This window comes from Thunnus thynnus, chromosome 19, assembly GCF_963924715.1.
Source record: "Thunnus thynnus chromosome 19, fThuThy2.1, whole genome shotgun sequence".
NCBI lineage: Eukaryota > Metazoa > Chordata > Actinopteri > Scombriformes > Scombridae > Thunnus > Thunnus thynnus.
In genome coordinates, this window is record NC_089535.1 from 10,785,152 (window position 1) to 10,800,910 (window position 15,759).

A 15,759-nucleotide genomic window follows, 5' to 3' on the forward strand; every position below is an offset into this window, starting at 1 on the left:
ATTCTTTGAAACCAATCATGGAAAATTACAGGAAGCAGATGAAAGCATTGCCATATTTTTTAAAATTCCATCTACCTGATCGTATCACCCGCCTTCACATCTCTCTGTAAAATCACTCAAACTGGTTAGGGACACTGTAACATAAACCTGAACACCCTTCTTGGAAAAACACGGCCATTACACTAGGAGATTGATGATATGTGCAAAAAGGTATTCTCAGAATAGCCCCATTGCGATGGAGGAACATATCGTTTCTAAAACAACAATGTGGTTTCAGTGTCTCACTAAATGTCTCAGTATTATGCAACAGTACTTGATGAAGCCCCCGCAAAGTCACCGGTAGAAGTTGCGGTTGATGGTTTTGCCATGTGTAAACTGTGAGTTTATTCTCAGACCATTTCAAACTATCCAGCTGCTCCTTCAGTCACACACACACACACACACACCAGCTGGATGTATTCACACTCACTCACTCCGTGTCAGTCTCACCTAAACCTACATACCTCACTCTGTAGATAAAGTCCGCTGTAAATCACCACTGTAGATACTCGACACCATGTTGGTCATGCAGCTCAGCAAATCTCTGAGTTTTACACGTGAATATGCACTCAACACCTCCAATTCAACCTTTTTCCATTTTTCTGACTTTTCTGTCTTTCCTTTTTATTTTTTCATCTATTATAAACCTACACACACTTATCTTAAATGTAAAAAAAAAAAAAAAGTGGCTTATTTTACTTGGCTCAGCAAGTTCATAAAGGATACTTCATAGAAAAAAGTGTTTCAAACAATTGCTTCAAGATGTGAGGACAAAACACATCTAGAGCATATCGAGCTGCTTGTTTATACAGCGCGAACAGCGCTGCATTGTGCTCCATTAAGTCTTATTCCAGGTGCTCATTAATCCTTGATATTTCTGGAACATTGAGACTGAGCGTGTCTAGGCTAGAAAAGTCCGTCATACAGCGGGAAACAGCGCATACAAACTGGGAGAGCACACTGGGTCATTTGTTCAGACACAGTACATTTCACAACCACGTCTTTGCCAGGCTCACCCAGCATGATTGACTACAACGAGGAAGATGGAGGGGCGTACGCAAGAGGAGGAGGAGAGGTAAAAGAGCACGTGGAAGCAATTATTGCCCCTTCCCAGTGTGTAATCTAACACAGCAGATACAAGATGACATGCACGTGTTTGGGTACATGATAGGAAGGGAAAAAAAACAACTCTTGTACTCTTTCCCTATCTCTGTTCCACTTCCATGCCTTGTCAGATATGAGGTTGATAAGTCAAATTGCCGCTGTGTTCTGGAGAATGACAGAGAGTATGAAAAATGCAAGAATCTATGTTTGAAAATCTTACCGGCAGGGGATTCAGTGTGTGCACTGAATGTCAAATCACATCTGAAAAGACACAGTGATCTCCACTTACAAACATTAATTCTGTATTTATTGAAGCAAATATAAAATATTAGAGATGAATGTGTTTAATCTGCATGAGTATAACTTTTAAACCAATGGAATGCAAATTTGTTAAAAAGTGGTTTGCTCTTGCGTAGGAGTGCTGGTTTGGTGAGCAGTATGATATGTTCCTGAGCTCTTGAGTGGGAGTATGTCATTCTGTTATGTGGAATTATAACCTACTCTTCCTTATAAGTGTTTCATGAGGGGAAGTGGGCCACATGTGGTAAAATGAAGTTACTTGAGATGGAAGCTCAAATTAGTGACCTTGTTTGAATGTTAAGGCACTGACTCCATGCCAGTTCAGCAGAATTCCTTTGTTACATCCAAACTCTTTGAAACTGGACTCTGTTTCCTGTCTAGCAGTATAGGAGCAGGAAGATAATGCATTTCCCAGAGAGACAGATGTCCGATCTCTAAAGTGAGGTTCAGGAAATGAACAGATTTCTTCCACATTGTCTCGGCCTCAGTCTCTTCTACCTTCAAGAGTAAGAAGAGACAAAGCATAAGGATAGAATTTGGATTTTCTTTCGTAACACCAAATGCTCAGACTCATGCTTATCACCATATTCCACATGTATCTGAAAAGGCTGTAATTTAGCCTTTATGCTCGGAAAATCACATATGGCATTTAAGGCTGTCCACTGTGGTAATTGTCCCCTTCAGAGAGGATATTACAGGGTCGACAGATCTTAACGCAGTCCCCTGCTATGAAGAAGTCACTAAGGTTCACAGCAACAGGGGATATAACTGTGTGAGTACATGGTGATTTACAGCAGTATGTCCCACCTGTGACTGCCTGTTTGCCCCAAGCTGAGGATAAATGTTAGGGCGGTTGAATCAAGGACAATCCACAGGCCAAAAGTCATGGCTTAAAGGATAATTCCAGTTTATTATAACATTTACGCAACAAAGCAATTGGTGAGGTCTGGGATCACTGCGACATCGCTTTAATAAAGTCAGACAGGGCAAGAAACCATCAGACAGGTTGTAAACAAGCCAACAGTTCAGGCAGATAATCTAAACTACTTTATCTAGAGGTAAAACCACAAGTGAGTGAACTAAACATGTCTGTAGTTATCTCTCATATAACAGGAAAACTGTGTGTGTACACAAGAATGATGAGTAAGATCAAAGTTGGTCAGTAGTTGGTCTTTAAACTGTAATGGTCAGTTTTGTCTTTCAAATACAGTAAGTCTGACTAACATGGAGGTTTGTTTAAGACCTATCTGATCATCTGATCAAGCTTGTGTTTCTTTCCCTGTAAGACTTCTTTTTAGCTGTGTTACTGTGTTCCCAGATCTCAGCAACTTTGGTGAGTATAATGTTTTTATTACAGATAGGAAAAAAGGACTACAAGAGTCTACTGCCATGCTAGCAGCTCTGTGAAGCTGTACTTAGGCACAGCTTTGCATTGAGCTAGATGCTAACATGAGCATGCTATCATGTTCACAAAAACAATGCTAACATGCTGATGTTTAGCAGGTAATGTCTACCAGGTTTTTTTTTGGGGGGGGGGGGTTTCCTTATTTGAATCCGGGGTCTATGGATAGAGGATGTTGTATGCCGTATAGATTGTAAAGCCCCCTGAGGCGAATTTGTCATTTGTGATATTAAGCTATATAAATAAAAATTGACTTGACTATAGCACAAAAAACAAAATACAGCTGAAGCTGTTGGGAATGTCATTATGTCAGGTATGTGGCCCTTAAGTATTAAATTTAATATTTAGACCTGATGATGGTGATTGCAAGTCATCCTGTGAGAAATATGAACGCCTGTGACAAATTCCCCAACAATCCATCCAACATTTGTTGAGACATTTCACTCATACCACAACCACATTGTGGTGCTTACGGAAAAGTCAGCGGTTCACCAAACTCAGTGGGATACAATACCTCGGAATTATGAATGTCTTTACCAAATTTTGTGACAATTGATATTGAATAATATGTTTTTTTGCTGGATAAAAGATCAGGGAATCACCAAAGTAAGTAGGCTTTATCCTCCAAGGACCATGAAAATTTCATGGCAATCTATCCGATATGTGAGTCTGGACCAAACTGGTGAATAATAATAAATAAATAAGACAGAATTTACATATAATAAACAGTAATTTAGCTATTTCACTCAAACTTTAATCGCACACCATGAAAGAGTTAACGACAGTCAAGGATGATGAATGGGCATTTCTGAAGCACATGTAATCATTTCATCTACCAACAAAGTGCTTCTGTTTGTTCCTTGTTGTGTAAAATTGATGCCAAAACACGTACTAGTAACTAGGCATAGTTTTCATGTGTGCGTGTGGGTGTGTTACGTGTGGATGTCTGTGAATGGAAACCAGGTGCTTGTACTCTGCCAAGGCAGGCTTGTTGTTGCATCGTCAGCTTGGTGTGTCTAGAGGTAGCTTAACAAGCTCAACAGGACCCCTCACATCAAACACTCCGCTAATGGCTGATAAACTCATTGGGCTCGGTCAGGCCGGACAACAAATGGGCACGTTTACGTTCAAAGCAGCACAGCAAAACCTCAGTGTGCTACTCAGGCCCTCCATTCAAAATCCAGGCCAGCTATTCATGAGATGTTAAGAGGAAACGGGTCCCTGGTTTATGGGAAAGCAATAAAATGTCAAGTCCTTGACTGGTCAAAGCAGCAGCTTGTTAAAAAAAAAGACAAAAGGAAGACTTATATGTGAGGTAAGGAATGAAAAAGGCAGATGGAAAGAGACAGGCTGCTTTGATGCCATAACATTTCTGCAAGGGTTCGGTTAGACAACAGGAAGAGTCATCAATGATAGAGACAGTTGAAAAAACAATGATGAAACACACACCAGGGGGCTTATCAGGACAAATCAACAAAGTGATTAGGAGTGATTCACCTCTTATGGAAAGACAAATAAATTTCAAACAGATGGTTCATTTGCAGGTTGTTAACAACACAGTAGGTTGTAAAAGTCTTCCCTTGTAGTATTCAATGATTGCCTATAAATAATCTCCATTGTAAAGTAGCCCGAAACTATAAATATATATCGAAACAGTATAAATTACAGCCTACTTCAGCAAATCTTTGTGCTTTGGTGGCTGAAAATACTTCACTTTCTCTGCATTTCCAAAAATGAGACGAACATGTGTCCAACAAACACTGGCAGAATGAGTGTGGAAGAGAAAGAATAAAAGACCCAAGAGGCACATTAAGGTTTTTGAGGAGTGAAGTTTAATGGGATCATGATTGTCTCTGTCGGAGGTCAAATATTTAATTGGTTTATGGGACAAGCACAACCAGAGCCACTCCTACATTCACTCAGCCAACTAAAACTTTCTACTTTAGATACACCGTCAGAACAGAAATACCCCACGAACCACTTTCAGCAGCTCAGTCTCACAGAGGATTGTTACTTTTGACAAATGACAGACATTTTGCTTTTTAAAAGTTTGGGGCGAAAGGCTACCACATATTATCTTTCTCATTTCATCTGAGCACACTGTTCCCAACTAACTGTTTTCATCTCCTCCTATCAAAGGAATGTATTGTTCTAGCCAGGTAAAACACTCTTTCTCTCCTTTCTCTTGGGCAATCTCCCTGATTATGCTTTAGCTGGTTGAGATCAGTGTTACTCTCTGGGAGAGTAAAAGTGACCTCAGCCTGACTCATCGGTCGGCATCCATCCGCTCCCCCGGGCCCTACGACATGCACAGACTGATAGAGAGGCTGACAGAAGGACAGACTGGCAAAGTGCTGCTGGGTAGACAGACGTACAGATGAACAGAGAGACAGATAGCCTACAGACAGGCAGGGTGCTATGGTTGCCCCATGACGAAGAAGGAAGGAGGCAATTTAGAGAGGGTGTGACCTTACTGGCCAGACTGTTAGCGAATGGGGGCAATGGACTATAAAACCAACGTCACAGCGTGCTGGTTGTGGAGGCAGCTAATCGCTTTCCTATGTAGATCCTAAAAAGAGAAAAGAGAAACAAATTGTTAATTGACTATTTACAAAATGATGTTTGTCATCATAATCACAATCAAATCTAAACATCTTAAACTAGGCACAGCAGGTCTGTCAAGCTTTGGATTTCTCAAAATGTTGAAGCAGTGCAAGAGTGATACTCTGTATATAAAGAGGGAGGGTGGCCTTTCCAAAAGCAAAAACAAAAGTGCAAAAGTGTAAGAAATGGATTAAACATGTTTATTTACTCTAACGTAAGTTGCAAGCATGCAGTAGTAACTGGTTGTTACTTCCAAGGCCAAGGAGCACGTCAATAACTAACTTCATAAGTTTGTGGGGTTACAGGTTATGTTAAAAAAACCTTCTCGACTAGCAAAATCCACTGTGTAGTATTTTCTTACTGTGTGGAAGTTGGCCCTTGAAGCTACCAGAGTTTAGGCTAATGTTAGCAGGTCTGGCCTGCTCTATAATGGATTTGGAGAAGTTTATACAAACCCAGCTGTCGTGACCCAAAATAGAGTTATGTTTATGAAAAATATCAGTTAAAAGTAAAAACATACTTGTTCGAAATATGTAAGCTAAGCAGCGAAATAGGGTTATGTTAGAACAAAATAACAGTGATCTTACATTTTTCCTTATAAGTATTTCTACACTGCAATACAAGATTGATGCTATTCCTTTATTTACATGTCTTATATGGGTCATCAACTGGTGAGGCCACTGACTTTTGCCTGGAACTGGCAGAGAGATATCATGTATGTGGAAAATGTGCATATTTAAAACCCCATTTATAGAATTTTCTTTTTTAAAATAAGTCAGCTGGAAACATTAAAAAGTCAGCCACAGATGGTTTTAAACCAACTCAGGGAGCTAATGTTTAATTAGCTTGATTAAAGGTTAGCTTTACACTTAATACTATAATCTGGCAGTTGTTATTTCAGATGAAAGAAATGACCGTCTGCTTTTGTTTACTTCTGTCTGAAATCGAAGACGCATTATTTAAAGATTACCAAGAATTTCAAGTGGTAACTCTGGCACCGTTATCATTGTTAACTGCGTATGTGTTGTCTGAGAGCTGAAATCTTGACAGGCATATAGCAACAGTAACTAAGGCCATGGGGCTACTTCATATAAAATTGCAAAAGGTGAGTCTATGCATGTGTTAGTACGTGTGAGTGTATAAGTAAGTGTCTCACCCGACTCCAAGTGTGAGCAGGTGTGAAGCCAGCAGTGAGGGAACAAGGATGAGGAGAACATCGGAGGAGAAGATGCCTCTCTTCATCACCTCTGTCTTCCTAACGCTGAGGGAGCCCTGCTGCTTCGGGTGCTGAAACACAAACTCTCTGCAGAGAGAGAAGAGAGAGATGAGAGACGCAGGGAGAGGGAAGATAGAAAGGGGGGGGGGGGAATAAACAGAGATAATGAGAACACAAGGGAGAAGACTGAGAATGCAAGAAAGGTAGTTGGAGACCATGAAGACCAAATACCTGTCATGTAGACTTATTATATTGCAGAAGATTAAAAAGGCTTAAAAAAGTACTGCAGATTATTGCAGGTTATTCACATATTTCTCAACACTCAAAGGTATAATCCATATTTTTTTTTTACATTTGTTATCATTGTTGTTTTACATTATTGACACATTGATATCTGCTGTATGTTTTTTTTAGTTAAATATGTACATTTTTTAGATTTTTTCACAAACAGCAATAAGACTGTGCTGTTTTTTTTTAAATTTTTTTTTTAGCAAGCTTACAGGAAGAACACAGGAACTGACTGCATCTGGCTGTTGTTAACCAAGAAATAGTGACGTCACACAATGTGTTGTTTTTACATTTCTGTTTGTGTAGAGATTAAAGACACAAGATAATACTTGATAATTTACAGGTGCCGGTTGGTGGATTTTTGGACTTTGTGCAGAGCTAGCTAGCTGTTTCTCCCTGCTTTCAGTCTGTTATGCTAAGCTAAGCTAATCACCACCTGGCTCCAGCTTCATATTTAAAAGACAAACATGCAGGTGGCATCAATCTTTGACTATTTCATGTAATGTAACTGTTAAATATCTATACCCATATACCTATCTATATGTTTGAAAGTATGTACTTCCAAGTACTCAAAAAAGCTATGGATGTAATATATATAGGCCTACATACTGTACATAGTAAAAAGGAGCTTTCAAAGGAGCTGGTCTTACTTTGGTGGCATATTTTCAGGTCTACTGGACCAATCCCACACCCAGTCAGTGTCTCCTCGCCGATCACTTTCCTCCTGTTCACAGCATGAGGAAGAGATTAGATGATGTGTCACAGTAAGAAAATAAAGAAAGAAAAGTAGACAAACAAGAGAAAATCAGGACAGAGACAGTGAAGTGTTAACCAGATATTCACAAACATCTTGAGTCATGTAAATATTTAGAGGAAATCTCAAACAGAACAGCGTTTAGTAAGAAGAAGAAACTGCCTAAAAAGAGAAAACAACTTTGACTTTCTCTTGGATGTCAGGGAGGGCAAATTGTCCCCACTGTACCAGCGTAAGCTAATTCAACTCAAATATACATATTATAACTGCAAAAAATGTTCAACCTATCTCAAGCAAGTCTCATGTCTCTGCCTGTTGATTTTTAAACTGTACTGAAATAAATGGAAATGAGTGACTGGCTGAAAAGTGAAACATCAGTATAATAATCACTGTGTGCTTTGGTTAATGATCAGCAACAATGTAAAATGTACTGCAGTACATAGGTCATTTAACAATGAAATTAAATGCCTGAACTGATATTTTCACATGTATCTGTTTTGTATATATTCAAGTAAGAGCGTAAATAATCTGATGGACATAAACTTCATATGTAGTGAAGGTGTACCTGTATGGTGACACAATCACTGTCCTGCTCACTAGAGGGTCTTGGGGAACCAGTGGACCTTGGAGTCACCACCTGTGGGGGACTGTGGATGACAAGCAGACAATTAAAATGTGCCTTCAGTCTCACGATATGGACAGCCTGCACAACACTACAATTCAGACACAAACAACAAAGCAGAGAAAGTAAACATATGTGAAAAACAACCAAAGTTCAACCGAGCACAGAACGAAACTCATTACCGTGCGAATAATTTATTTTTTTTTTACACCTCTCTGTGTAGCTCAAACCTCAAGACCCCTGAACCAAATGAAGAATACACACAAACAAATTGCATCATTACCTGTCTTTACTCCTCTCACACTCGAGCTGTGCCTCCAGAAGGATTCTCTCCAGCTCCCCCTGCAGGGCGGAGGAGATGCTGTCCTGCGGTCCTGACAGACTCTCCCTGCGGCTCACGGCTGCGATCAGCTCCTCCAGCTCGACCCAGGAGCCTGATGAGGAAACAATACAAGCAGCAGAGTTTGTAATGATGACCAGGCAGGAAGCAAGAAGGCAAGACAACGGTACGGCTTCATAAATATACTATCCTGTAGTGAGCCAGAGAGGAGTCCTGATGGAGAAAGGAAACATATTGACTATTTATATTGCCATGACGAAAGTCACTTTATTTGACTGGGCAGTTTTTCAGTATTACTCCCTTTCAGTTGAATCATATTGTGAGGATATTTACTGAGAAGATACAAGGTTCTTGAATGTGATTTCACTATATTCAGTATGATCTGAAGTAATGTGTTGCAGTTCTTATACAAGAATGCCCTTTTAACTTATTTTTGATGCCCTGGGGAGTAATTATGACATTAGGTATCTACAGATTTTATAATTTACATTTGCATGTATTATTGATGGATTTCTCTCTTACACTGAGTAAAAAAACATAGTTTTAAAAGGCCAAGTTAATTTAAATAGCTTACTTTGATTAGGCTTTGCTTTTGTTTCAAACAAAACAAAATAAACATTTCTTTTTAATTATGTCACGATTTCTACATTTTAATGAGAGGTTTATGACTAAATGATAGTTTAGTCTTCACTAATCACATAAGCTAGTAGCATTATTTGAGAACTAACTGATTTAATGGATACATGTTGTAATGTTTTAGTTTTTTCAGAAATCATGGTATTTGTATTTGGTCTGTTTTTCCTTTTTTTACAGATCAATAAAAATCAGACCACATATAAAAATATAGCGATGGTAGAGAGATAAACCATTTGCCTCAAACCAAAATCTTTTTAAATACCAGGAAATCTGTTTTATATTTTGCTCCAAACTTACGAATGGTTCTTCTCATGAGTCTCCTCATTAGATTACCAAAATGTTTTTTCTGAGTCTTTCTTAGAAACAGATCCTTAGAAACAAACAAATAAAAAATGAAATAAAGTTAAAATGTGTTGCTGTGCAGAATTCCAAAACATAAGAAGTACGGACATTTACAAATAACAACCCTTAATGCATGTAGACAACACATGAACATGAGCTGGCATTTGTTGGTGTTGGGCTGGGTGTCTTTCCCCATTCTTCATAATACAATAAATATACTAGATAAATATATTTATTAATGGCTGAAAATGCATGAAATTTTCTCTGAATCATGCAATTCACTGCTCACCTCTTCAGTTTATTCATTAGATTCATTCAATTAATCGAGTGTTTTTTGACTTTTAGTACAAATTATTGGTGTTTTTTTTTTTAAATCATACCAATTCATTTCAATTATTTCTTTGTTTTTTCTAGAAATTACTGATTAACTGTAGTTTTTATTGTCCCCAAGTCTCTCATCCTATTCCCATTCTGAGCCTCAGAATGATGCATGTAAGCAACCTCACTTCTCTCAATACCTGATTGTTTTTGCCAGAAAGATTTTAATATTGTGATCCTGGTTTCAACCATATCACAGAGCCCTAAAAGAGACAGATGTGTGAGAAAGGTAGACTTTTTTCTTTCAAAAATGTTATTGCTTTGGTGTGGAGTGCACAAGTGTGTTGTTGTTGTGTGCTGACGTATGGTGACTTAAAAGCTGCATCACAAAGGTCCTGACATGACATTAGATGACGTGGGCGATGTTGAATGCAGGTTGAACAACAAGCTTATAAACACTGACTGAGCACTTCATTAGGTACACCTGTGCAATCTCATGCAATCCAATACAACAGATCTGCCATAAACTCTACTCTAAAGGTGATAATTCTCCTTTATGTTTATTATTGAGGTTGTAGTGGGTGGTGGTGGTGTACTGGAGTGCATTATATTTTGTCCACCACCTTAACAAACATGAAGGTGGAGAAAGAACAAAGAATGAGAGCTATCATGAGTTCAGAAAACAGACACAGCAGATAAATGAATGGACACACAGGTTCAATGGGTACATAAGCAGGAAGATATTTACACATGCACACACATAAACACATGCACATTGCCGTGTATGGTGTGCATGGTGTGCATGGCGTGCATGGCGTGCATGGCGTGCACACACCCACAGCCAAACAGTAGGGCAGGGCTAACTCAGGCTGACAGCATGCTCGCTTACGTAAGATCTTATTTCTGTTAGAGATTAGCCATTCACCCTCTCACTCCTCCCCTTGTTTCTGCCTCTCTTGTCATGTTGTCTCTGACACAGGCAGCATTTACAAAATATCACCACCTCATCTGCTCACTATAGTATCCTTCCCTCTCATCTGACCTCTTTAATCTTCACTTTTACGCAGGTTTATGACACTGTGTAATCACACAAACAGCAGCAGGGGGTAGAGACATGAGTGGGCACAGTGCTGGAGGGAGGGAGGGAGGGAGGGCAGAGTGGGGAAACTGTGCCATTGCCCTAGTTATTTTTCTACAGAGGGGAGTTATGACATAACAACTGCCTGACTTATCTATCCGTCGCCATTCTGCAGCACTAAATCAGTTTCTATGCTGCAATCCTGTACACGTTCATCAATGCCACACTGCCAAATCAGCTTTATGTAATGTAGACAAGAGCTGGATGCCAAATGTCTCCATGAACTGCTGCACAACAGATTTCCTTTTTGTGTCCAGCTCCCCATAACACTGTCCCCACATGTTTTACCCAGCATCCTATGTGCCAAGCAATGTGCATACATCATACTGGAGCTATAAGCGTCAGGAAATCTCCACAGCTTAATTGGCTTACAGTGATACAAACAGGTGAGTCAGGGAATCCATTAAACTGGCAGTGCTTGTTTCTATCCGTGGCGTCCTCTCACACCTGTTTTAAGTCTGACAATGCTGTTAGTATCATGTCTCCACAGATGCTCTACAGATGAGCAGCTGTGGATATCTGCACATCAGCCCTGGAAACACACTCAGCGAATGAATGGGGTCATTGCTTTCATTGTTTACATAGGTGATGGGATGTTTGCATAAGCTTACAAAACTAGGATATAAGTCAATCTATGCACGCACAGCTTTAATCATGATTTACGTTAGCTGTCTAATAGCTACACGTGAGCAAAGATCATCTACGTCATTGCTGGAAAGGCACATAAATAAATAAATGTCATGAGATAGAGTAGCACAACAACGGCCTGGTCCCTGTACAACCGTCACTCACCGTAGAGTCCGTCCTCTGGTGTCTGCGAGCCGGACAGAGACATGCTTGGACGCCGGGGGGGCTGGGGCTGGAGCTCGGAGAGATGCTGACACTGACCGAGGAGGACAAGCAGGTGGAAATGAGTCTCAGCCCTGTACGTTTTTCTCTCAATCACTCTTGTGTTTGTTGTAGTCTAAATAAGGACATCGGGCACCGACGCTGCGCTAATCCGCCTCCCCTCCCCTCTCTCCTCGCATCACCTCCTCCCCTCTCCTCCCCCCCTCCCTCCCCACGTGTCAGGAGGGAAGAGGTAAACAAAACAAGCCGAGAGCTCAGCAGGTAAAAAGCCATTCCAACAACGAGCAGCAGCGGGTGTGTGTGCCCTGAAAAAAATGTCCTTTATCACAATTTTTTTTTGTAAAGTGGACATGAAACAAGCACATCAATAAATACTCACTTCTGATAAAAAAAAAGTTGTCCATTTAGATGCTTTGCTTATGTAAGAAACTTAGGCTTACACTGTAATACATTTTTGTAATACACAATTTGACAAGACACTACACAAACACCAAAGCATAATTTAAGTCCTAGCTATACCTACCCCAAATGTTCTCCCAGCTGACTGTTGAAGATGTTACATCATCTATTTGGAGCTATTACAAAATAGGAGTTACAGTAAGGAGGTCATTTGATTTAAAGATATAGAGAGGTATATCTTTCTAATAAGGCACCACCTAGAAGGGGTTTGTAAGTTGGCTTTATTGGTGCTTAATAAATAATTTACTTGTTATTACATTAATTATGGCAACTTAAGGGTTCAGATGGTTTATAAAAATCCTTTTTGCCAGGGTAAAGATCAAAGGGATGTGGTAAAAATGCAGTTATAAAAGTTGGTATTCCTTTAATAAATGCTTATGGATTTCAGACTCCAAGTCTTGCATTACACATGTTAATAAATTGTTAATAAATTGATTTTTAGATGCTCTGCAGGCTTTTACAGAAGGTTATCATCGTGATTGTGTCAATCAACATCAACTGGCAAGTCACAGAAAAATACCGAGGACATGAACTTAGTGTCCTCAATAACAACTACAGCCCTGAACATATCCCACAGATGAGGTTACTTAATTACATCATCATTGTTCTGCAAGCTAAAAGCAATTGCATAGCATTAAATTCTCTGATAATAATTTGCACAAATTACCCCTCCTTTTGCAACACAATACTTTATTAGATGCCTCAACAGCCATGTCTGTGAAGATTCTCAGTCATCCAAATCATGGTTATCCAAGGAGGGTTGAATTGAGGGCGACTGGACTTGGTTGAAGATACTTGAAGATGTTTCATCTCTCATCCAAGGGGCTTCTTCAGTTCTAGCTGACAGGTTGAAATGGTTAAATGGTTGTTAAATCTCTGGGAAGGGATGAAAGGACAGCTTGTAGGTGGAGGATAAGTGGTGTCGTAGACCTCCTCCTCTGTTGAGAAATGGTGTCTCTGCTTTGATGTAGATAGCCTCCTTCATTCCTCTTTCAAACCATCTGTCCTCCCTATCCAAAATATGTATGTTGTTGTCCTTGAAAGAGTGTCCCTTATCTTTCAGGTGTTGGGAAACTGCTGAGTCTTGACCTGAGGAGTTGGTCCGCCTGTGTTGAGCCATGCGTTTGTTTGATGGTTATTTAGTTTACCCGATATACAAGTCTGTGCATTTCTCACTGCATTGGACTGCATACACTAAATTGCTTTTCTTGTGTTTGGGTGTGCGTTGTTGTTGCGTTTATTTTCCTTTTCTTTACCACCCACAGTGTTGTTGTTCTTCCTGGAACCTGTGGCTGTTGTCACAAAGGTCCAGTTAGGGTAACCGCATCCTTCAGATGTTTGTGCTCCTTCTCTTGGGCCTGAGCACTTGTTGGCACATCATCAGCTTGGTGGTGTCGGGTTCTATAACTCCTAGCTTATGCTGCAGTGGGTGGTGACAGTCAAAGAGTAAGTATTTGTCTGTGTGTGGGTTTCCTGTATACTCAAATGTGGAAACTCCAAAAAGGCCAACCTGATCTGACACACAGACCAATATTGTACTCTGACGCAGGTATATACACACTAAAAGACAGCAGATTTATAAAGTGACCTGCAAGCAGCCAACCTCACAAAAATTAAGTGTATGTGCCCCCGAGACAGCTGTCCGAAAACAGCTGACACTAACCGCATGGTCACAACACTACAAAAGAAAGAAAGAAAAAAGAAAGAAAGAAAGAAAAGCAACCCAAAGGGGAAACGTTTCTACAGCCAAAAGGGGAAAACTCTGTATTAAAGTGTATCAAAACAGCAACACTTACATAATGAAAGGCACATGGAAATCCGGTCAGAACCAAACGTTTCCTGCAGAAAAACACATGGTGTGTCTCCCAAAAACCAGAGCTAAACCAAAGCAAAATCAAAGACCGAAACAGCCCTAGCCACAAAACACGCAGCCCAAAAGCCAGCAAATCACCTAATTAGCTATGCAATCACACCATACACCCAACTGCTACCTGAGGCACAAAACAAACTTTCTAACAATCTAACTGTAATGGATGTGCCCCCATTTGTTATGACCTGGCTTCAGTGGCCACAACAAAAGGGAGACACGCTATGTCAAAGTCTCACAAAAGATAATTTATTAAATCAAATGAAACAAATTAACTAAATATTTATAATATGGGGTATGTATGTCAGTATAATCAGTTGTGCATGAGTGGTAGATGTGTGTGTGGGTGTTGTTCGTGCATAAAAGCAAAGTACAACAAAACTAAAGGAAGCCAAAATGGATAACTGGAGGGGAGAGCAGAGAGCTGCAGAGAGCTGCAATCAGCAGCAGCAACAACGAGCAGTCAGAGGAGAGTGAGAGAAGCTGCTTTCTGCAGCCAGGCTTTATAACCTGGAGTAGATAGATTTTTTTATCTTAAAGGGGACTTATTATGCTTTTCCTTATTTTCATATATATATATATGTATATAATATATAATGTTAAAATTAAACATGGCCAATGTGTCAAATAATGAGGTAAATGTATGTAGAAGTAATCCCTGTGAGCAAAAAGCACCGGCTTCAGACTGCTCTGAACACTCGGTTTCCAAAAGTTTTTTCTACTTTTAGCCTGAGCCGACGTAGGCTTGTGACAGATTTATATATATGGTTATCTGCTCGTTTTGGAAGTCATTGGAATTGTAGCCCCACCGAGCCATGAGTTGAGCTGCTACGCTGTGTAATATTTTTCCATTACTGTGTAATGTTTGTGTAATGTTTTTTCCATTACACAGCACAGCAAAGTAAAATAACTTGTTTACCTGTTGGAGGTGTTCTGGTCATCTGCAGCTCTTCATCAAACATCAGCATTGTGGCGTGTACTATTCCTCCCTGCATTATTCCAGCTCCAAATATCTCCATATGTTGTTGTGTCGACTGGTAACGGAGTTCTGCTAATTTGGTCATTGTTGCCAGGTATTGCAAGAGAAACAAGCAATCAAATCTATGGAAACTTGTACTTTCGCATTTTTCTTTTTAACTCTAAAGAAGTTGAAACAAAGCCAATTGGCCAACAAAAAAATGAGGAATGAATGAATGAAAATGAAAGTGAAGAAGTTGCATAACTGGCCAAGTTATTATGTCAGTGAAGGCTAAACAAAGATATCTTGTTGGCCTTTTAAACAATCATTAAAAAATACACATACTGGGCCTTTCACTGACAATTAATCTCAATTAATGTATGGAAAAAAACTTGTCTATTGTCCTTGTCCTCCTTTTCTTGTCATCCTCTGTAGTTCCTCTGTGACACACTTTAATAAATTTTAGCCTAGTTTGTTTCCTATTTGTTTAATCCAAAAAAAAAAGACAGAAAAAAAGGTATCT

The 15,759-nt window shown here is 39.6% G+C and overlaps 1 protein-coding gene across 1 annotated transcript; it reads right to left on the bottom strand.

The window, feature by feature from the left end:
* Nucleotides 1-4,654: 4,654 nt before the first annotated feature.
* zgc:73226 (uncharacterized protein LOC402792 homolog) lies at nucleotides 4,655-12,128 on the bottom strand. Its single transcript, XM_067574722.1, has 6 exons — nucleotides 11,896-12,128; nucleotides 8,613-8,763; nucleotides 8,273-8,354; nucleotides 7,604-7,677; nucleotides 6,606-6,752; nucleotides 4,655-5,414 (listed from the first exon to the last, which is right to left on the bottom strand). Exons 1-6 carry the CDS (start codon nucleotides 11,936-11,938, stop codon nucleotides 5,366-5,368), a joined length of 546 nt encoding a protein of 181 aa, XP_067430823.1. The 5' UTR covers nucleotides 11,939-12,128; the 3' UTR covers nucleotides 4,655-5,365.
* Nucleotides 12,129-15,759: the final 3,631 nt, after the last annotated feature.

Bases quoted from the DNA above. Each gene is read 5' to 3' on its own strand.
- zgc:73226 (XM_067574722.1), bottom strand. From the start codon at position 11,938: ATGTCTCTGTCCGGCTCGCAGACACCAGAGGACGGACTCTACG. The intron at 6,753-7,603 runs GTAAGACCAGCT...CTCTCTCTGCAG, and splicing joins CCTGAAAATATGCCACCAAA to AGAGTTTGTGTTTCAGCACC. The intron at 5,415-6,605 runs GTGAGACACTTA...TTCTCTTTTTAG, and splicing joins CTGCTCACACTTGGAGTCGG to GATCTACATAGGAAAGCGAT.